Source organism: Zootoca vivipara, chromosome 16 (assembly GCF_963506605.1).
Source record: "Zootoca vivipara chromosome 16, rZooViv1.1, whole genome shotgun sequence".
Lineage (NCBI taxonomy): Eukaryota > Metazoa > Chordata > Lepidosauria > Squamata > Lacertidae > Zootoca > Zootoca vivipara.
In genome coordinates, this window is record NC_083291.1 from 29,846,031 (window position 1) to 29,869,025 (window position 22,995).

The 22,995-nt window shown below is 45.4% G+C and overlaps 1 protein-coding gene across 2 annotated transcripts in view; it reads right to left on the bottom strand.

Annotated features, from left to right (window-relative positions):
* Window positions 1–7,678: 7,678 nt before the first annotated feature.
* The window catches only part of VANGL1 (VANGL planar cell polarity protein 1), a 48,302-nt gene continuing 32,985 nt past the window's right edge, over window positions 7,679–22,995 (bottom strand). For both annotated transcript variants that reach the window (XM_035141199.2, XM_035141198.2), the window contains exons 6-8: window positions 20,697–20,829; window positions 13,759–13,993; window positions 7,679–10,936 (exon numbers count right to left, since the gene is read on the bottom strand). In XM_035141199.2, the coding sequence (XP_034997090.1) occupies window positions 10,676–10,936; window positions 13,759–13,993; window positions 20,697–20,829 (629 nt within the window). In that variant the 3' untranslated portion in view covers window positions 7,679–10,675. The remainder of the gene's footprint in view (window positions 10,937–13,758; window positions 13,994–20,696; window positions 20,830–22,995) is intronic.

The following is a 22,995-nucleotide window of genomic DNA, read 5'->3' on the forward strand; positions in this document are numbered from 1 at the left end:
ATCTGTTGCCCATGTGGATTTGGCCGCCTGAAGCAGTCACCACCTCTTGCCTCATGCATGGGCCAGCTCTGGTTTTGCTCCTCCACCAAGGTCGGAAAATATACTGGGCTCCCTGCAAGCTAGGAACCTTTGGCACGAGCAGGAGTCCCCTGGCTCCATTGGGGACTTTCCCCATAAGGTTCCTAGTCATGCTGGTGGGAGTGATCTCCATTCTGATCTTGGTGGGGGAGTGAAAAGATACCAGTCTCCCCTTCATGGCCTTCAGAGTCAGAACTGGGCTCTGCCAATCCTGCAATTCGTTACGGAAAAACAAGATTCCAACTGAACATTAGGAAGAGCTTTCTGATCCTTAACCTTTTGATTCTATTTCTGCTGCTCCAGAGAAGCGGACATGGAGCAATGGATTCAAACTACAAGAAAGAAGATTCCACCTAAACATTAGAAAGAACTTCCTGACAGTAAGAGCTGTTCGGCAGTGGAATTTGCTACCAAGGAGTGTGGTGGAGTCTCCTTCTTTGGAGGTCTTTAAGCAGAGGCTTGACAGGCATATGTCAAGAATGCTTTGATGGTGTTTCCTGCTCGGCAGGGGGTTGGACTGGATGGCCCTTGTGGTCTCTTCCAACTCTACGTTTCTATGATTCTATTAAAAAGGACTGAACCTAGAATGTGGTTGTGTAGAACAATTGAAAAAGGCAAGGGGGAAAACCCACTTGCGTGTGTGAAGTTACAGGCAATACAATACTGATTTAAGGTGTCTTCCTTATTGTAATCCTGTCCTTTTGAGGCCCATTGGGCATGATACCCTTTATTTGCCCCCCCCAAAAAAACACACACATTGATTGCTGACTGCTGTCAATATCATTTGCTGCTTGACCACATAGCAACCCTGCAGTACTGCAAACAGCCTGAAGTCTGAGGCAGTATACAAGTTAAATAAATAAAAAATAACAGTGGGTCAAGCTAGACAACAGTTTGCAAGATGCAAACTCAAGTTTCTCAATGCTGCTTTTTCGTACTGACGTGCTGCTATGGAGGGCTGTGATTCTGATTGTAACAGCCTTTTGCTGTTGCAATTTGATTGCTCCAAACTGAGCGTAACATCGCACCATAAAATGCAGGAAGGAACAGCTTTCGGGCGTCAACCAGGGGAGTGACTGAGAGGGTGCTGAAAGACAGGCAGGCCTGAAATGTTAGTGAGCTCAGGTTACTGGCCTTTCCTGGTAAATAGAGAGATACCCCAAGGGCTGTATTAGCCTCTCCCAAACACATGGTGTGACCCTGCAATATCAGCAATTCTCATATTAATTGCCAATATAGAACACATGGGGAAATTAAAAGATTCTTTTCTACCCACCCCAAAGCTACCCTTGAAGAAAACCACTGCAGCTATGAAGAAGACGAAGAGTGTGGATTTGATATCCCGCTTTATCACTACCCGAAGGAATCTCAAAGCGGCTAACAATCTCCTTTCCCTTCCTCCCCCACAACAAACACTCTGTGAGGTGAGTGAGGCTGAGAGACTTCAGAGAAGTGTGGCTAGCCTAAGGTCACCCAGCAGCTGCATGTGGAGGAGCGGAGACGCGAACCCGGTTCCCCAGATTACGAGTCTACCGCTCTTAACCACTACAGTGGTACCTCGGTTTATGAACACAATTGGTTCCGGAAGTCTGTTCATAAACTGAAGCGTTCATAAACTGAAGCGAACTTTCCCATTGAAAGTAATGGAAAGTGGATTAATCCGTTCCAGACGGGTCCGCGGAGTACTCAAACTGAAGCGTACTTAACCCGAAGCATGGGTGTAATTGGTTCCGGAAGTCTGTTCATAAACTGAAGCGTTCATAAACTGAAGCGAACTTTCCCATTGAAAGTAATGGAAAGTGAATTAACCCGTTCCAGATGTGTCCGCGGCGTTCGTAAACCGAAAATTTGTAAACCGAGTTGTTCATAAACCGAGGTTCCACTGTACACCACACTGGCACTCTATGATCTGCTCTTCTGAAATCTGGTAGGGTCCATGGCTCAGAAGGCGCAGGTTTCATCAAATTGCCTCCAAAATTAAATGATGTTTCTAATTTCTTAAAAGGAAAAAAAAGGAAGTTGAAGGTGTTCAGTTCCAGAACCCCTGGACATGTTTGCTCATTACTTGTCACGCTTAATCCACTCTGGAGGGACTGCTATGCCTACGTATTTCAAAACGGGGCGAGGGATTTACAGCTGCACTTTTTTTTATTTCCCATTATAGTGAATGAGGTGAAACAGCTTCATTTTTTCACAAAACCGCTTTGGACCCAAAACACGAGTCAGATTGGACAGACTTCAAACAGTTGTTTTCCAAAGTGATGGATACAGACCGAATGTTGTGGCTGGTATAAAACCCCAAAAAAGGAGGGTGATCAAAGATCTGTTTTGTAACTCACCTAGAGTAAAACTAAACACCAGAGAGTAAAACTAAACACCAGAGGAAGAATTCAGCACAAACATTTCTACTTGTCTGATGGAACAAGCAGAGGCGGAGGAAAGGGTGTGTCCCCCCTGAGGTGGGGTGACAAAATGCCGGGCGGCATTAACCGTGGGGCCTGCAGCGCGCCCGAGCCATGCATCTCTCCTGGGAGTCACGCGGTGGCTTCAGCGCCTGCAGGTTCCGCGCTGCCCCAAACAGTCCGCCTGCTGCCTCCCCCTCAGCTGTAGGCATACCTGCCAAGTTCCTCTCTGAAAAATAAGGGACCGGACCGAAAGTGGCGCGACGGCCATTTTGGAACTGGGCGGAGCATGCTCAGAAGTGACTTTTGATGCTGCTGTGCCCAGTTCCAAAATGGCCACTGCACCAGAAGTCGCGCTGCAGCCATTTTGGAACTGGGCAGAGCAGCATCAAAAGTCACTTCTGAGCATGCTCCGCCCAGTTCCAAAATGGCCGCCGTGCCAGAATAAACCGGGGAAAAACAAAAAAAATCCGTTTTTTCAGCTGGGGACAGCCGGAAAAATGGGGGTTTCCCAGGGGAAACAGGAGACTTGGTAGCTATGGCTGTAGGGTGGCTGAGTGGGAGGAGACAGGCAGACTCCTCGGAGACCCCGCAGAGTGTCCTGCCCTGGCTTGCCCCGCCCCTGGGCACAGGGCATGTGCGCCGCCCCAGGGGCCTGATCGGCTTCCTCTACAGCTGGGAACAAGCTGTCCTCTCCTCCCTCCGTGTGCTGTTTTGGGGGGGTGTCCTTCTGACACCCCCCCCCAAGCCAACTGCAAGGACGCAGGAGGAGGTGTGGGGAAGCCCTGTTGCAGTAGCAGAAGTCTTTGTGCAGGCTTCTGCTAGGAGGTCCCATTAGCTCAATCCTGCCCCAATAATTTGCACTTGTATACTCCTCTGTTCTCTCTTGTGCAAATGTTCATGGAACAGTCGTAACAGCTACTTTGCTTTTGCTCTGTTAGTTGAGCCCAGCACTACACTAACTTTCCAGAAGGAAAACAAGCTCCACCTACTGAATCAAAGGAAATGCCAACACCACAAACATAAAAATTTCCAATTCCGGTTTATTTCAAATTAACTGTACAAATATGCAAAGTGTAAAAGGGTTTCAATTTTTAAAAACAGCTATCAAGAACCAGTTTCATTACAAACACTTGTTCATGTTTGACACACAGTACATTCAGTGTTACGGGCAATTAGGAATTCCACTTAATTTACTTCAATCCACAATTAGAACAAAAAAAAAAGGAAGAAGATCACGCCGTATATATATTTGACATTAAAGTTACGTGTGCAGAGAAGCGGTCTTAAAAAAACACCCAGGGACAAATAGACTGTCATACTTAATACAATTTGTACAGAAAAAAAGTTGTCAGGCTGAACAGTGCACAGTGATCAAGGTAGGGGAGTGTTCAGCGGAAAATACCTACTCCCAATACACAATAATGCTGGATTAAATTAGGTAACAACAGGCACTGAGGAGAATTACAATACTTCACAGTTAGGTCTGTGTAAGCAGCAGACCAGAGCAGCCAAGTGTGGTTTCCACATGTTTGTTGTAGTTGGGGAAAAGCTGGTGGCCTCACGTCAAAACATCTGGAGAAGCTTATATTGTCTGTCTCTCCCAAGGACTGGTCAGCATCAGCAAAGCGAGTTTTTGGTTACCACAGCAGCCAATGTATCTGACCCACATCTGATATTAGTTATTTTATGAACAATATGGATAGGCTTATGGCTTGACATTATTCACACGGTAGTAGCTGCTTGATAATTTGGTGTGATTTGTGAAATCGGTGACCGTGTGTTAACGGCTGCCAGTTAAGTAGCATATTAATGGAGCTAATCCCATCCTTTCAAAGCCATCGTTTCTCATGCTATTAATGTAAATGATGAGCCTCAAAAAGGCTGGCGGCTGGGTGTGAAGTCTAACTTCCATGAAAGGGAACTCATGGAGTACCAACATTATAGTCTTTTGTGACAGGGAAACCTGAAAGCACCAAGGGCTATGTATGCAGTCACCTTTGGAAGATGCAGGGCAGGCATCCCCAAACTGCGGCCCTCCAGATGTTTTGGCCTACAACTCCCATGATCCCTAGCTAACAGGACCAGTGGTCAGGGAAGATGGGAATTGTAGTCCAAAACATCTGGAGGGCCAAAGTTTGGGGATGCCTGATGCAGGGCATGCTCACATGGAGGTGTGTAAACTTCCGCATGGGTTCTGCACCAATTTCTGTGATAGTCCTGTTTCCAAGAAGTGCCACTAACATAGCAGAAATCGCTGTGTTACAGTAGTACCTCTACTTACAAATAACTCTACTTACGAATTTTTCTACTTACAAATGGGAGCTCCGTCCGCCATCTTGGATGCGGTTTAGATAGGATTTTTTCTACTTACGAATTTTTAGATAGGGTTGCTTCGACTTACGAATTTTTTCTCCCAATGCATTCCTATGAGATTCGACTTACAAAATTTTTTGACTTACAAATGTCTGTTCGGAACGCATTAAATTCGTAAGTAGAGGTACCACTGTACAGCACTCTGCGTGAAGGCACCGATCCACACAGATAATGTCTGCCAGAAAACATTGCTTCACCGCTGGCCATCGCTCAAGATGGTCATTTTATGGGGATCCCAATTGTGTGTGCTTGTCCTGGTCCCAATTTTGAGCATTATTCAGAATTCATATGGCTGTTTCGCTTAAGTTGATTTCCTATACATCTCTCTTCTACAACAAGCACATGAATTGTTGCTACTCCACAACTTGTGAGATCCTGTGGCAAAGTAAATAGGTTTGCAGCCCCATATACATGTGTGGTGTTTCTAAGTGGAAAGAAAGGGCCGTGTAGGGAATCGCGGCAGGTGTGAAGTAGAAATTAAGGAATAAATGTCGACACCATATGAAACAAAACCTTTCCCTCCTCCTTGTCTCCCTCCAATCCGTACATTCATTTTCCTGTCCAGGCAAACACCTTGTATGCCAAACGGACAGGATCCCCAAATCATCATGGCAATTCAGGCTACAGTTCCCTGCTCAAAGTCAGTTTTCAGTGTCAGCTATATTTGGTTTTTCATAGGTGGGATGAGGGTGGTTACATTAATCTGTTCACACAAGAACTCACTCAGACAGAACATTTTTTTTGTAAGGGTTATGGACTCAGTCACATAACCCTACAAAGCAACACATAGATCTGTGGGCTCACTGGCCGTGCACACCTCCCCATAGATGCATGTCATTTCCACCACATGATCTCTCCACTCCCCCCACATCCCCAATACTAAATCAGATACGTGGTCACCACAGCAGGTATAAAGACAGCCACAGAAGGAAAACGCTATCGGGGGTACAGCCCTAAGTTTCGACATAGGAAAAGCAGCACAAGCAAATCACTGACAATGGACAGTGGTGTTCCCACACAGAAAAACATTTGCTTTGTCAGGACGTATCAATGAAATGGGGATCTAGCCTTCTGGCAGCCTGCGCTGTGCAGCACAAAGCAAGTTGTCGGCTGCAAACTGACCAGCTGGCCTTAGGTAAGAAGGCACCCAAATCACAGTGGAAGCGAACTAGGGCCAATGTGGAATCACAGTTGCAGCATGGGAACTGCTTACGAGTGGTCAAGTCTTACGCAGCACTTGTAAATGACTGCATCCACACCCAAGTCAAAGAAGTAGGTGGCAGGGCCACTTCCCATGCCAATGTTGCCATCTGCCAAGGGAAGGTAGAATGCCATCCACAAGCCCACCCGGTTCCTGGGTATAGATTTTACTGGTTTAAGGAGGAACATGACCACACCAAAGCTCATAGTGGTAACATTAAATCATCCCAGAGTCAATAAACCCCCAAAAGCTTTACACCACATTGAAAAACATACCAGCTGCACTTGTGACCAAGAATTATTTTTAAAGAAAAGGATTTTTAAGTGAAACTGGAAGAGGAGTTTTCTATTCGCTCTAGCCCTCTGGGATTCAAGTGCAGGAAGTTCATATTCGTAAAAACTGCACAGTTCAAATGGACATCACAAAGCAGCAATAGAATAGTCTCCCTTCCAGAAAAGCTCTGTAATTTTACTGCTACTGTATTACTGTCAGTGTGGCATATTTGATGTCTAAAAACACACTTTTCTTTTCTTTTTACAAGGATGGATCACAACTTTGCAGCAACAATGTCCTTTTGGTGTTACAAACAAGGAACGCAGGCACCAAGAAAATGAGAGAGCGAAGTGATTTGTCTACAGTGAAACACACGCTCAGCTGGTGGCAGACGGAAAAAAGACAACAGGAGAGACCCCAACCACCCACATTCTTTCAAAGTTTGCAGATCTCAAAAGAATGCAAAAGTAAATACACCTGGCAAATAGGGAGAGGTTTGTCCTCTCATCCAGGTTTAAGCAGTTAAGGTGTTAGAACAGGCAGTAACTTTCAAGTGAGCACATACCCGGAGAGTTCCTTTCAACAACAACAAAAGTTACAGCATTCTAAATCAGAGGGTGCAGATTAGAGCTAAAGAAACCCATAGCTGCCAAGTTTTCCCTTTTCTCGCGAGGAAGCCTATTCAGCATAAGGGAAAATCCCTTAAAAAAAGGGATAACTTGGCAGCTATGAAAGAAACCCCCCAATTCCAAAGCAATTAACGTTGCTTCTATTTGGTTCTTTCATACATTTTTTACATTTCACAAGCATTTGTCACCTAAGAGTACAAAAGAAGGTTAAGAATGTCAACATTTCCTGAGCAAATAACCTCCAAACTTTAGGGAACTGGAGAAGGGGGGGAATATAAGGTAACTAGTGCTTGAAATAAACTCCTCTGCAGCAACCAAGCTACAGACCTCTTTGGCTCTGTATTCACACTTCACGTGTCAATGTGACATTCCATTCCCTTCCAGTTAAGATAGTTTCAGGCAAAAAAAAAAAAACCCCAACCCAAAACAGTTAAATGGAATTCATTTTTAGGAAGTGGTCACCCAGCTGCAGCAGTTTCCATAAAATGGGTTTGTAGCAATGAAGACACTAAACAGGGCTATCATTTCCTTCATTTAAAACCATTAGGTATGTTCCGATTTAAAGAGGCAGAAAGCACTACTGCTCCTTAAATAAAAAACACACAAGCTAAGCTGATTAGCATGACACTCAGCTGAAGAAGTAGAAGCAAAAAGTCAATCTTATTAAGAAGAAATCTCATTGGTGTAAACCCCCCCCCCCCGCTGTTCCCACCCCCTTTGAATGACTCGGCTACCTTTGAATGACTCGGCTACCGCTGCAGGAATTGAAGGGGTTACCAAACACACATCCACAGCAGAAAGCTCTTCTTCAGCTTTGAGAAGGACAAGTGTCATAATGCATAGGTGTCATTCATGGGTTGAAGCGCCAAACACGAAGTTCAAACCAAATTATTTAGCTATGGCTCCAAATTCAACTAAGGGTTTGAAGGTGTGAGTCAGGGCCTTGTTGGCTTGGGATATGAGTCTTTCTACCCGCACTCTATTATTATGCCTCGGCTGGGATTAATTTTCGGATGGAAAGTTTGGATCCTTTGCTATGTTATCAGCCAGCCAGCCAGCCAGCCAGCCAGCAGGGAAGTCCTCAGCTTGGAATACCAGCTTCAGGCTCAGCCCAATTTAATGTGCCGTCTAAGATGTTCAGATTTAGACCAAGCGTTTACAGACCGATTCAAAAAGCCTTCTAAAAATTATATGCAATGTGTCACCGGCAATGCTTTTTTACACAATCTTACATGGGTGTTTTTTTTACACAATCTTACATGTTGGTAATACAAATCTGCCAGATTAAGAAAAGTGTGTGCTATTTGTACAGAACATTAACAGAGACCAAACAAAAACAAAAAACCACAAAGGCCAGTATGGAGTAGTATAGATCGGTAAAACCATACTGGAAACGTGTTTTAATAATTAAAGAAATGTTGTGAAGAAATTAGTAGTTATCTAACAGGTACTGTGAGGAAGAATCAAAGATTAATTGGCCGATTTGTTATTGCTAGCTAGCTATAGTGTTCTTACCAAAGTTTTGGGGAAAACAGTCTGCTTCCCGATTTGAATTAAAAGTTGAGGAAAGTGTGAAAGGTAGATGCAAATAATTAATTAACGTGTTGTAGGCATTGGTGGGATGGGAAAATACACTGAACTTGAGAGTGTGTTTGTGTTTTTGCATAAGTAAGCAAGCATTGGCCTCATTTTCTTAATTATTGGAACACCTGAAGAAGACACATGCCAAGCAGTGTTAGCTATGGCTTAACATTAATGAAGGATATATCTGGAGTGAACAATTTGTGGTAGCATTATGTTTACGGGACTACTCCTTCTGTTAAGTGTTAGGTTTTATCCGATTATATCTTTTCATATCCCTTAGAAAATAAGCTAAGATTAAAAGAAACCCTCGTCAAACAAGAGCAGCTGCCAGCAAAACCTGGAAACTAGGATGCAGGAGAACCACAATGGCCAAGGAAACATGCAGGGATCCACCAAAATGGAGCTGTGAAATAACCAGAATGACAACCAAGTTGCTCCCACTCCCCTGCCCTTTCCAGAGTTTCCCACACACGGGAGAGACAGGACTTGCCCTCTCCTACATGCAGAGTGACAGGGCTGGTGCAAAAACCAGTCACCCCCCCGCCCCACCCATTCTCCATGCCTGAAAACAGCAACTCCAGTGTATGGGGAAAAACAGCAGAGTAGCAAATGCATAAAGTCCCTCTCCCTTGCTGAGTGGTTTTCCACTTGCTTCAGGCTATGGAGATACTCAGAAACAATAAGAAAATTGCTGCTTTCGAAAATGAAGTGAGAGGCTGGGGTATGACTGAGGACTTGCCAGGATAAAAGCGTCAGTGGCAACCACAGCTGACTACCACGGTCAGCTAAGTGATGTGGGCTCCTGGAAACGTTCAATACAGCTTGGTTTCAAATGCTAAGTAGCTGCCTGAATCTCTGAAAGTCTTCCCTGCTCTGAATCTAACATTCCCCTCCCCTGTAGGCATGTGCTGGTATAAAGAGACTTGAAATTCCTATTCTTCTCCGGGGGGAATATAAAACCCTTTTAAATAGGAAACACCCCCCCCCTCTTTCACAATCAAATTGGTCAGACTCCAGTAAACTCCACACTCTTCTCAAACGTTCTGCAACTGCATAAATATATATAACGGAGAGGGAGTAATGGACAAACCCTCGAAAGGTTAGAAAAATAGATTAACAGGGGTCTACACACAAGGAAAGATGAGGGGTGCTTAACCCAGTAGGGCAAGTGTATAGCTTTAGAAGGCTGAAAGGAATGAAAGCCATTATGACAAACCTATTTATGTACCAGACACACACCATTGGTCATTATTCAAACAGCTATAAAACAGAGTGCTGGTGGGGGGGGGGTACTAACTTTGTCAATCATTGGAAAGGTAGAGTTATGTAGAAGCATTTCCCTTCAAAATACACAAATTACCTTCTTTCAGAAGCAGAATGTCCTTCCCACATCAGGTAGTGCCCAATAGCAATAACTGAAAATCCCATTCGTAGAAGCTCAGTTCTGGCATCCTAACAAACCACGGCAAGGAAGCTTTAACCATTGTAATACAACGAAATGTCTCCATGGACAAATCACAATGGAAGGCATCTCTTCCCCTCCAGAAGCTGGGTATATGCAACATGGGAACGAATTTGTGGTACTGAATGCTGGAGAACTGAAAGTGAAGGCAAGTGGGCTGCTTTAAACCGTGAACCGCCTACCATAGGTTTGGACGTTCAAACCATAGTTTCAGTTCCGTAAACCATGGCTTTTTATGAGGTTTGAACTGAGCCATGGAGATGACTGCCAAAAGCCAAGCAAGCTTATGAGAGTTTGTGAAAAGCTGTTTGTTGAGGAATACAGAGGCAGTCTGGGGTGGAAGAGAAGTACCACTTACACACCAGGAGATCTAAGGCAGGGTGGCAGGCAGAAGCAGAACACTACATGGGCTTACAGGCCTCTGCAATGTGCACGACCCAAGGGAAGCCGTTCTGTCCCAATGAACATGCCCAACCCAATCAGTGAGCTCTTCAGATCTGTCAAAAGAGACCCTCCTCCACTCTCTTTCCAGGTAAGTGTGGACGGTCCATCGTCTGTTGTTTTTTAATCTGAACAAAAATGAAGCAACACCCCCCCCAAAAAAAAACCCCTGAAAGCATGAAGTCAGAAATTACCTTCTCATCATCTACACATGTTTATGGCCTCTAAGCTAGACTGATGTTTCAGACTGCAAGCGAAGGGCAAACTTATGACATTTGGGGTCTACAAACTCCTCTGAGAGTTTGATAAATGGAATTTTCTTCACATTAACAACAAGGCTGAAGTCCAAGCTCTTGAGGACGAACACAATACCATCTCTTAATCCTTTTGTAACAGCTTCCTCGCTAATCAGCGTCCAATGTTTGGAGACCCAACGATCTTTGTTGTACTGCAGGGTTGGGCCTGGACTGAGGTAACGTTCCAGAAAAGCCTAGAGAAAAGCAGTCGGGAAAAGAAAGAAGGGAAAATTAGGTCCAGTGTCATCCAGGAACTTTCCAGCTCAAAAACTGCCAATTTAATTTGATTAATACAGGACAACGTCCCTTGTAGTTTTCTCTAGTCCCCTTTCCAAGTCTCTGTGTTATCTGCCATATGCAAAGGAAGACTTCAGAATTTTAGAGGAACTACAAAAGCAGTATCATTCAGGCCCAATGAAATGAGCTGCTCTGCCAATAGCGCAGGATCGAGGTCATTTTGTTCACACCAGATCCATGTGACCAGCAGCCCCTCACCCTTCCAACTCTTTAGTGAAGGCCCCTATCCTTGACTAGCGGAACTCTGTTGAGCAAAAGCAAAGACAGCTGACAAAATACCGGCTGGGAAGCAAAGTGCTTTGGCTTACACACCTGGAAGAACAAGTTATGCTTTCAGGTGCTTGCTCGATACCACTTCTGTTTTATTCAGTGCAAACACTGGGGTGTGGCAGAGAAACTCTGCCAGAATGCGTGATGCCAAGCTTGTTGAGAACTCACTGCTGCGAAGAGCAGAGCCAATAAACTGTTCCCATGCACACTAAAACTGCTGGTAACTATCATGGTTAGATCACTTAGCACCTGGATGGACGGACTCAAGACAGGAAGCTGAAGTATAGCCACTCTACTGTGAACGTAGAGCCCAAGGGTAAAACTGGAAAGAGGGCATTCATACCAGGGTTGCTATCTAGAACTTGTGGTTCTGTGTGCCTATAGGGACACCTGGAAATGCACCTGCCCATAATGGCAGCAGAATTTGGAGATTTCTAGGAGTGATAAGGCATTTGCCCGTGTGCAGATGACGCTCTGTAATGAGGCAAGCTGGAAGGCACAAAACGCTGCAAGCAAAGGGAAATTTGTGACAAATCTACTGTACTGTTCAGCTGTGCTTTAATCCTCCGTGCCATTTGCTCAATCTCTATAAGCCAGGGTGGCTGATAACCACGCACCTGTGAATGTGAATTGTTCCCAGATAAGCTCCTACTCTCCCTCCTATGAAAAGAGAAGGGGGCAGCCCCTCCCACGCTCCCCTCAGGGTTGTGTTCCAAAAGCTACCTGTGGAACTGTCTTATCTTCTCATCTGCCTTTTCTGGGGGCAAGCTGAGAGCAGCCCCCGTGTGCTATCTTTAGCACTCAGCATCCTTTCTTAAAACGGGAAGCATGGGGGTGAGGAGATATTCCGAAGGCAGAATGCAGGAACCATCTCTGGGAAATTGGGAGGGGGCACAAAAAAAGAGGAAGAGATACCGTTCCACAGGAAGTTTCACAGCACAGCCATGTTTCTCTTCCCTCCTTTCCCAAAAACCAAAAGCTCAAGCAAACACCAACGCTATCTAGCATGCAGCCTTAGAGCAGGGTTTGAAATTAGCCAGACACCAGGCACAGTTTGACTATTGGCCACTTGCAACCAAGCAAAGATGCCTGGGTGCCAGGATGTCGCCTGACATCTTAACCATCTGGATGTGCATGCCTGGGGGGTCATTTAATCCTGACTTGTTTTCACACACCAATACCACATCCTGTGGAATTCTATCAGTTACATTCTATCTGCACGATGAGAATGAATTTCAAGAACCAAAATGCTTCTTCTGTGCAGCCTGAGCAGGAGCAGCAAACAAGGTTATAGTTCATTGTCGTAGCTTGTTTTCACTCACTCCACTCCACTGCCCTGTTCACAGTTGTGAATAATATTCTTACGTTAAGAAAGCTCCATGTCACCATTAAGAAAAAAACATAGGAATGTGCCAATATATATATGGACAGTCACTGGATAAAGTTCTCAAAGTTCTTAACCTACCTCAAGGCGGTCATCTGAACGAGCCAAATGTTTAACTGATAATTAATCACAGTCAGTCCATCATTTCAAAAATAAGACTTTAGAGCCGTATTGCCCAAAAATGCCAACTAGACATTCAGTTTTGGCAACTGCAAGCCTGGTTTATGAAGCCATTTGGCCCCTAGCTTATATACCTGAGCTTCTAACACTGCCTTAGAGATGCTATACAAAGTTTGGGGCTTCCAAGCGAGAAAGCATCTCCTGACTCCTTGCTTATTCTTCATACAAAGGAAGGAGGAAGGAATCAGGGGGTGCTCTCTCACTTGGCAGAGAAACATCCTGGAAGCAGTTTGTGGGACTCTCTTGCAGCACAGAAGGCACAAGAGGAAAGGACCCCACATGTCACTTTTGGACATTGTCTCCCTATGAAGCAGGAAGGCCTTCGCTTCAGGCTCAACACAACCCAGCTGAAATGGGGACTGCCAGCAGGCAAAGCAAGGAAGTGCACAGCTTGGCACAGTGCAAGGCAGCAGAATCCTAATGTTTGCAACCCCCTTTGTGGCTCCCTTCTTGTTCTCTAGAAACAAACCCAAGGGGGGAATGGAGTACCAAGCATGGGGATGTGGTCAGCAAAGGGAGAAGGGGTGTCCCTAAGTGAGCAGAGCAAGGGATGGCCAATTATCCCATAACGCTGAATTTCCAAGGCGGCTATAATCTGCTGTTCCCATTCTTCCACATGCACACCCCAACACTGTTGTTTGCCTGCCTCCAAGTGAGTCTGGGGTTCACACACGGAAGGACTATAGGCAGCCAGTGGCATAAAATGAACAAATGGAAGACTTTTGCACCAAAAAAGGTAGAATTCAGCAACCCTGTCCCAATTATGTGTCTACACACTTTCAAGCATATCCTTGCAACCTATGGCAATGGCTAGCAACGTGTAAAAGAAAGCCGAGATGCTCAGGCAGCTGAACTCTGCACCCAATAGCTGCATTCCTGGAGTACCTTTGGCGTCATGTTGTTGGCAATGCAGAAGGCCAGGTGTTGCAGGATGCTCTCCATGGTATGGTAGTGCTGCTGCCTTGTAGTGCGGAGGTACTTCTGCAGCACTCTTGCCATGGATGGGAAGATGGCTTGAGCTGCCTCGCGGGGATCCATCACTTCCCCTGGGGCTTTTGGCTGCTCCTCTGTCTGAAGGCGCTTAATGTGGGTGAAAGCTTCTTCAACTGCTACCACAAGCCTACATGCCAAAGAACATGAACAGGGATTAACATTCAGGGTAAACTGAACTAAAGCAATGTGGTCCAGCGTGCTTTCCATAATGTTCCCAACATTATAGGGGCTGCCCATCCACAGTAGTACTTTCATCTAATGCTTATCTGCACGGACAGTCAAGCTCATCCAGGGAGAAATGTAAAGTACTACACTTGGGCAAAAAATATATGAAAGGCACAAATACAGGATGGGTGACACCTGGCTTGAGAGTAGTACATGTGAAAAGGATCTAGGAGTCTTGGTAGACCACAAACTTGACATGAGTCAACAGTGTGATGCAGCAGCTAAAAAAGCCAATGCAATTCTGGGCTGCATCAATAGGAGTATAGCGTCTAGATCAAGGGAAGTAATAGTACCACTGTATTTCGCTCTGGTCAGACCTCACTTGGAATACTGTGTCCAGTTCTGGGCACCACAGTTCGAGAAGGATACTGACAAGCTGGAACGTGTCCAGAGGAGGGCAACCAAAATGGTCAAAGGTCTGGAAAAAAGGCCTTATGAGGAACGGCTTAGGGAGCTGGGCATGTTTAGCCTGGAGAAGAGAAGGTTAAGGGGTGATATGATAGCCAGGTTCAAATATATAAAAGGATGTCATATAGAAGAGGGTGAAAGGTTGTTTTCTGCTGCTCCAGAGAACCGGGCACGGAGCAATGGATTCAAGCTACAAGAAAGAAGATTCCACCTAAACATTAGGAAGAACTTCCTGACAGTAAGAGCTCTTCGACAGTGGAATTTGCTGCCAAGGAGTGTAGTAGTCTCCTTCTTTGGAGGTCTTTAAGCGGAGACTTGACAGCCATCTTTGATGGTGTTTCCTGCTTGGCAGGGGGTTGGACTGGATGGCCCTTGTGGTCTCTTCCAACTCTATGATTCTGAATGAAAAGTACAGTATATTTAATTGCACATAACATTCCAACACAACAGGAGTAGAGAGGTCCAAGCAGGGTGGCCAGGTTCTCTTTGTTGTTGTTCCAGCTATGGACAATTGCATGCAAAAGTTATGCATGCCCATTGATTCTGGCTGGCTCAAGTGCACCAAGCTCTATACAGGTTCATGCTGCAACTTCCCCTTCGCCTGAACATAGCTGTAAAGATCCGGGATCGGCAGCGCGCGCATAACCGGAAGTTGCGTGACGCAACTTCCGCGCATGACCGGAAGTTGCGTGACGCAACTTCCGGTGGCGCTTCGCCCTTCTATGGGCACCAGAAAATGGCGGCGCCAGCTCCGGAAGTCGCTTCCGCGCATGACCGGAAACACGTAAAAGCGACTTCCGACGCCGGCGCCGCCATTTTCTGATGCCCATAGAAGGGCAAACCGCAACCGGAAGTCGCGTCACGCAACTTCCGGTCATGCGCGGAAGCGACTTCCGACGCCGGCGCCGCCATTTTCTGGTGCCCATAGAAGGGCAAAGCGGCGCCAGAAAAATGGCCGCCGGGAAGAAGCAAATTAAAGGGACAATGCCGGGATTTTCCGCCAAACGGGAGACCGCCGGAAACGGTAAGAAAAAAAGGGGTTTTCCCGGCGGATACGGGATACTTGGCAGCTATGCGCCTGAAGGGTGAAGAGAGCAGGCCGCTCGAAATTAGGGAGGGTGTGAGAGACTGCAGAGATGCCTAGTTTTGCTAGGCAAGAGAGGGAAACTGCTAATCCACACAGCAATCATGTCCCTGGGGCATTTGAGAAAAAGTGGCTTGTGAACACTTGAGGCCCCACCCTCCAGCCTTCATAATACAGCTGTTTCCAGAGGAAGAACAGTGAAGGGGATGAAACTTTGTGCTGCCCATCAGGCAATGGCTTGTTCCACCTGCTTTGCCCCACCCTCCTGCCCTAGGAGCCTTCAGAATGGAGTTGCTGCCATGGACATTGTGTGTATGTGTCTTTTGATGAACTGCATGGAATGGAAGATTATAAGTCATGCAGGTGGGGAAAGTGTGTGTATTAAATCAACAGTGCCTTATTTATTTTTTGGTTGCTATTTTGTTAATGTTGTTTTAGGCAGTGAATCCTATAATATGACTTTTGTTGTAATTGTGCTATTTAGCTTATTTTTTTAGTTGTTTTGTGAATAGTGTTTGTAACTGGTTTACTGATGATATGTCCATTATTGTACGGTATATGATTTTATATTATTTGTGATGTTGTAGGCGTGCTATGGTCCACGGGGTCACGAAGAGTCGGACACGACTAAACAACAAAATTATGTTATTTATTGTTTGCAAGCCACGTTGCGATTCATGTGAATGAAAAACGGCATAGAAATATAATCAATCAAGAGTGGGAATAGGGTGAGGAGCAACAATGGGTTATTTTCTGACTGATTAAGATGGTCCGAAACTGGAACGTTTTATGGAACAGGTTGATACATCTGGGAGATCCGGAGTCTAGGGGAAGGGGAGTAGAATTAAACAAATGTGGTTAAAGGTATGATAGAAGAAATAACATTTGAATATATGGGTAATTTTGGGGGTATAAAATGTGAGGCTAAAGGAAGAATAGGAGATGGATTGAAAATAAAGTTAGATTTGGATTAATTAATGAATTATAGGTTGAGGGTATTTGATGGGTTTTTTTGGCTTTTTTGAGTAGATTAGAATTGGTTTGGGAAATAATGGGGAAATTGTGCCAGAATGATTTAAGATGATTAAAAAAAATGCTTAATTTAGATTTAATAAATGGACCCAGTGTGGGGGGAATCGAGGAAGTCCACAATGTTATTGTTAATGTAATGAATTGATATGTTTTTTCTTTTCTTTTCTGATTATGTTTTAATTTTGCTTTGTTGTTCTTCTTTATGTGTTAAATTTTTTGAAAACTAATAAATATTATTTGGAAAAAAGGAAGAAATATAATCAATCAATCTATCTATCTAGCTCTCTACCGTCTACTTCACACTGTATGGTAGCAGCTGTCTAAGCTAACAGAGAAATATCTTTCCCAGGTACCCTCTGGGATGCTGGGAACTGAATCTAGGACATGGGCTCTGCCACTATGGGCCTTTCCCTGTGGTGGTGGCGAGGCTGTGTGTGTGTGTGTGTGTGAGAGAGAGAGAGAGAGAGAGAGAGAGAGAGAGAGAGAGAGAGAGAGAGGAGGTCGAGTGCCAAGCATGGATACAACTGGATTCTTTTCTCCACCCACCCAAAACACAAGAGTTCAAAGCAAAAACAGAGAATATTGTGGCTCTGAGATGAAAATTCCAGGCTGATAATCGGGCAGCCCTGAAAAACACCCGATATCTTGAGGTTTGTGGTTTCCACAGCTGTTGCCTCCATTGGAGAGCCACTGATGCTCAGTGCCAACAGTACAGAGCTAGATGGTCCAACTCTGTACAAGGTAGCTTCCTGTGTTCTTACGCATTTTCCTGATGGAACTGCTTCCCCGTTATTTGCTATTGAGCTCCCTCCCAGGGTGCGGCCACCCTGACCCACTCCCCAGGCCCTACAGCTGCTTTGGAAATAGTTTAAACAGCACACAATAATCTCCATCTCTCCTAGCTTGGGCCTTCAGATCACAAAAAGGAAAACTGCAGTTCACTTTTATTTCGACAGGAAAGCAGCGGCACAGACACCCAGTCAAGACCCTGTGCCCATACCCCTGCTATTTGCAGTACCAGCACCTTCAAATAGCAGCCCAGGGTGGGCATTTTGGAAAACTCATCTAAGGATAGAGAGCGTAACATTGGATTAGGGACTGCCTTTCCTTCAAAAGAAAAGCAGAAGTGTTATGCATGCTTTAAAAAGAATAAGGAGGTGTGATTAATGTCACGTGTAGTTTGGCCGTAAGAATCCCATTACTAAATTTCCTGCGAAAGAATGAAGCCAAGAGTAAATCTTGTCAGCCTGACAGGTTGTAAATATAGAAGCCTCAGAGATGACCGGAAGCTTCACTCAGATAGACAAATAAAACAGCAAGGGATCCCTTCAGGAAATCTCTGCATGTAATTTTCTTTCCCATTGTTTGGCTGCTGCTCAAATCTGCCCCACCTAAACACATAATCAAATATTGTTTACTGATGAATTCAAACTCTCTGAGAAGGGGTGTGTGTGTGTATATATATATATACATGTATATACACACATACACACTTATTTGAAGCCAGCAAAATACCAACACATAAACTGAGCACACTGCTGGGCAGAAGGAACTTGTGGCTGTCTAGAGGGGGAGCTAGTTAATGGGTTTGAGAAGGAATGTCAGTTGCTGATAGTAAATGTTCAACAGGATTTGGCAATGAAAACAGCACAGTGGTGGAGGACTGCAGCAAGCCCTTCTACTCCCCTATGCAGATGGCCTCCAACATGAACTCTTGACACAAGTACACAGTCCCAGTTCACATAATTAACTGAGGCCAGAGTTGGAAAAAGACTGTGGAGGGTGGCTTGCTATATACATATTGTCAGTGTGGCAAAAGAGTGGGTTCCTACTTCATTATCCTCTGCAGAGAATATCTATGTTGCCCTGGCAGAGCGTATAAACTGAGGCATAGATATAAACTAGAGATGGATCAAGATCTTCTCACTCTGTTGACTTCCCTGTTTGCAATGATGTTATATTTCCAAAAAGCAAGTGACTCAGCTCCATGATACCGGGCAGCTGTATGAAACAGTGGCTGAGAAGCAGGATCCTTCCAATCCCAATTCTCTTTGGCACTAATGTTGAAGTTTAATGCTTTGGTACCAATTTGCAGCACTAAAGTCTCTGGTGATTGGCCTGCTCTAGAATGCTCGACCTTTTCATTTCCCTGCCCCCCTTTTCTGTTTCTCCAATGCACATGGTTAAATATATATTCTTGTGGTGGAAAATAATTTTGCCATCAGGTAGCTTCATAGTATGGATATCGAGGCAGATCCTGCCTTTTAAAGAAAAATCTGAGCTTGGCAATAGCAGGATTTCATTTCCGGAGCCTCTGTGGATGAGATGGACCCCAAGTTCCTTGTGGCATTGTAGTAACCTGTGTTACTTGTACTCTGCGTTTTGTGAGCGAACGACGTGTACGCAGCAAAGACAGGTTGGTTATCACAAACAACTGAAGAACACTTAACACTCTCCAACCGCTTTGTGTTCAAAGTGCTGTGAACGCATTACTGTGTTGTAAGCCTTATAAAAAACCCATATACAGTGGTGCCTCGGAAGTCAAACACCTTGCGAGTCGAACGTTTGACTTCCGAAAGCTGCAAATCTGGAAGTGAGTGTTCCCGTTTGCTAATGTTCTTTGGAACTCGAACGTCCAGTGCGGCTTCTGGAGCTTCCTGCAGCCAATGGGAGCCATGCCTTGGTTTTCAAATGTTTTGGAAGTTGAGCAGACTTCCGGAACGGATTCTGTTTGACTTCCGAGGTATGACTGTAGTCGACTAGGGAAAGGTCTAAGAGAGACAGCCTGAGGCCATCTAGTTAGAGGCAGATCTGGCAAGTTAAACTCTTTCAGCCAGGAGCTTTCACACAAGCTCTTAGCAAGGTTGGATGTGCTGCTAGAAACATCTTAATAGCTGTGGGAAGGGGCACTGAGCAGGTCAAAAAATGGGAAGGATTTACTGTAAGCACTTATGATCAGCCAGGCCAAACACAGCCCATTAGCTGTGATTTAAGCGCTTGGTGGGCCACCAGAGACTTCCTAGTGTTGCTGCTTGTCGTGGATTGCAAAAAGCAGGGGGGTTATCAAGTATATGGCAAGCTGCAGTAGCATCACCCTGCCTGCGCTAGCAGAGAGAAATCTGAATGCTCTGGGAAGATAGCACGGTGAGGACAGCCCATCCCACTATCTCCACTTTAGCTAGGAACTATGTCTAACCCCAACCCTGTTCCATCCCTCCGTTCTTGCTTTGCAGCACATTGGCTACCTCCTGGACATACCAGAGAAGTTGTGAGTCCAGTCCGCAAGGGTAAGACATTCCTTTTTGCCCAAGCCTTGGAAACTCAGGTGTGTGTTGTCATTTCCCAAGCCGGCCAGCTGGGCTGAGCCATGCACTCCACTCTAGTCCCAGCAGCCTTTTGGAACATGCAATGGCTTTTGCCATTTCATCTTGCTTGGCACGGGTCTCTCTCATTTCCCTTCCCCAGTTAAGGGCGCAGCACACATCTATTGGGATGGGTATAAGTGGTTTGAGCATAGCACACCAATCCTGGCCCGACTGCACTAGCTACCAATTAGTTTCCGGGCCCAATTCAAAGTGTTGATTTTGACCTATAAAAGCCTTGAACAGCTCAGGACTGCAATTCCTCAAGGACTGTTTCTCCCCATATCCTGGACTGTGCATTCATCATCCGGGGCCCCTTTGTATGTGCCTTCCATGTGAGGTTCGGAGGGTGGCAACATGAGAACGGGCCTTTTATGTAGTGGCTCCCCACTGGTGGAATGCTCTCCTCAGGAGGGTTTGCCTGGCACCTTCATTATATATTTTTAGGTGCCAGGCAAAAGCATTCCTATCCAACCAGCCCTATCCTACAGCCTCTTAAATGTATCTGTGGGAAAGGGGGGGGGGTATTGCTTTGTTGTAATCATTTACTTGCGTTTTATCTTGTATTTTCTTCTGTGAGCCACCCTGAGATCTTTTGATGGAAGGGTGGTATATAAATTTAATAAATAAATAGGAACTCTGTACCATCCCCACTCCCATTCCAGACTGAGGAAGAATTGTATCATCTCCTGAGGTTGGCCTGCAGATAAAATTCTTGCCTTGCTCGACGTTTTCGGACCCTCCGCTCGTGGTCTGCTTCTTCGTAATAGAGCTCATTGTGACTGGAGTCTCTGCGGTGAGCTGCAGCAGCGATCATGGCCCTGGACTGCCCAGCAGCACTGTTATCTGGCCCTTGAAAGAGAGCAGAAAGACTGAGAATTAAGAAAGAAAAGCATTTTAAAAAGAAGAATCCGTCTTTGCCCATCAGCTTGCCAACAAGGGTGATAACCTAACACCACCTTTCATTTTCCCCCTTATTCCTAAATGGAAAAATACTTTCCGACCACAAATATTCCCTTGGGGTGCGGCTGTGCAGTAAGGGGATGTTTTTCCCCTGGCGTACTGAAATCAGCAGAACAAAATGTAAACCAGGAAAGGAAACTTAGATGTAAGCTCCGTATAACCAACTTTTACGGAAAGATACAGCAGCAACACAGAACTGGAACTGAGTGAATACACTTAAGACAGAGGACACATACACCAAAGATGCTACTTACCATCTGCTAAATGCATTTTCAGTTTGGCCACAAGGGCAGCTGGAGCACATGGCAAATCAGCGACAAGAAAGAGGGAGTGTGAAAGGAAAAAACGGGAGGGAGGGAGGGGAGGGAGAGATTCAAAAGGGAAAAAAAGACAGAAAATAAGAACATCAAGTGACATGAGACGGACAAAAAACAAAGCGAAGCAGTGCCAAACAAAATAAACTTCTCAAAACCGGTGAAAGATTTTTTAGGCAGAAACAGACACGGTAAAGCAAGATGGCACCTAACAGACAAGCAGGCCATGGGGTGCTGCCCTATACCCCTGGGTCTGGAGCAGTTGTCTGCTCCAACCTTCAATGGCTCTCCAAGGACTATTCCAAGCCTTGGAATCCTTTTTTTAAAAAAAAATGCCAGGGAATGAACCCAGGATACTCTGTATGCAAGGCATGTGCTGTCCAGCTCTCTGGGGAAGGCTATGGTCCCTCCCCAAATGTGTCCAGGTCTCCCATCACTATAGTTTGGCTCTCATCCTAAATAGGGAAGGGGGAGATGTACAAACTGCTTTTGTCCTGGGATCTTTCACATCTCCCCGTTAGGGGTGGGGGAGGTGATGGGAAGGACAGACCCCTTTTTGAGAGCGAGCTCTGGTTGGTGTGCACCAATTGGAAGCAAAATGGGCCCACCCCAAAATAAGATCATCTTTTCCATGTACTGAGAAGGCTCCCTGGCCATACAGAAGAAGCAGGGCTTTTTGTGACAGTACTCAATGGTACAGAGTACTGACACCTCTTCTTTTGCTGCCCGTGGCAGCCATTTTGTGCTGGCACCCACAGAACTTTTATCATTATATGAGCACCACCATCTCATTTTTAACAAAAGAAGCAACGTGCAGAAGTATATAAACGGTAGACATTCTGTAAACGAAAAGAACAGTATGCTTGTCATTTTGAAAAAAGGTCAAAATGGCCGTGTGAGTTTCATCGACTAGCAAACTGTTGAGGGCAGAGATATAAGAAATATAAGAGATATAAGAGATATAAGAGATATAAGAAATGAACTCATCTCATTAAACTGGAGAAGGAACTTCTGGGTTCATACTGAATGCCAAAGACAGGAACTGTTGTTTGCTCCTTGCCTTTGATGGGGGTGGACAGAGAAGCATGTTGCTTCCTAATCACAGCCACGCAAGAGTCCTGGATTTGCCCAGTTTTTTTATGGGAGTGTCTCATTTTCATTCCAGAAAGAAGGGGTTAAAGAGGCTAAAGCTGTGGCGGCTAACCATTTGAGGACCCCATTGACCATGTATCCAAGGTCTGCATGCCAGCGGTGGGTGTGACCAGCACACACTCCCCACCCATATGCACAGGCAGATGTCCACACATTCACTTCCACGCAGCAGTGGCAGGGGATGTACAGACAGGAAGGCTAGAAGGCAGGCCGAGACATACACACACTCAGCAGAGTGCCGGGAGGACCTGCAGACAGCCTGGTCTTGATGGAGGGGTTGAAACCACATTGCTCAACAGTGTCCCCTGCTGCTTGACACACACACACAAAATTAAAAAGAAGCCAAGTTGTTGCGGCCTAATGGGGGGGGGCACTAGAAATTCCGGGGTGTGTGTGTGTGTGAATATTGCCCATAGGCTAGCCAAAACCTGGTCAAAAGGATCCCTTTTGCAAACCTAGAAATGATGGCTATGGTTGAGCTGGAAAATAAAAACAAAAAGCAAAATTAAGGCAAGAGAGGGGAATGGAAGATGGGTAAGTCTCCCAAGGTGGCTGGAGCACCCATAGCTCCCTGGTCTTGACACCTAGC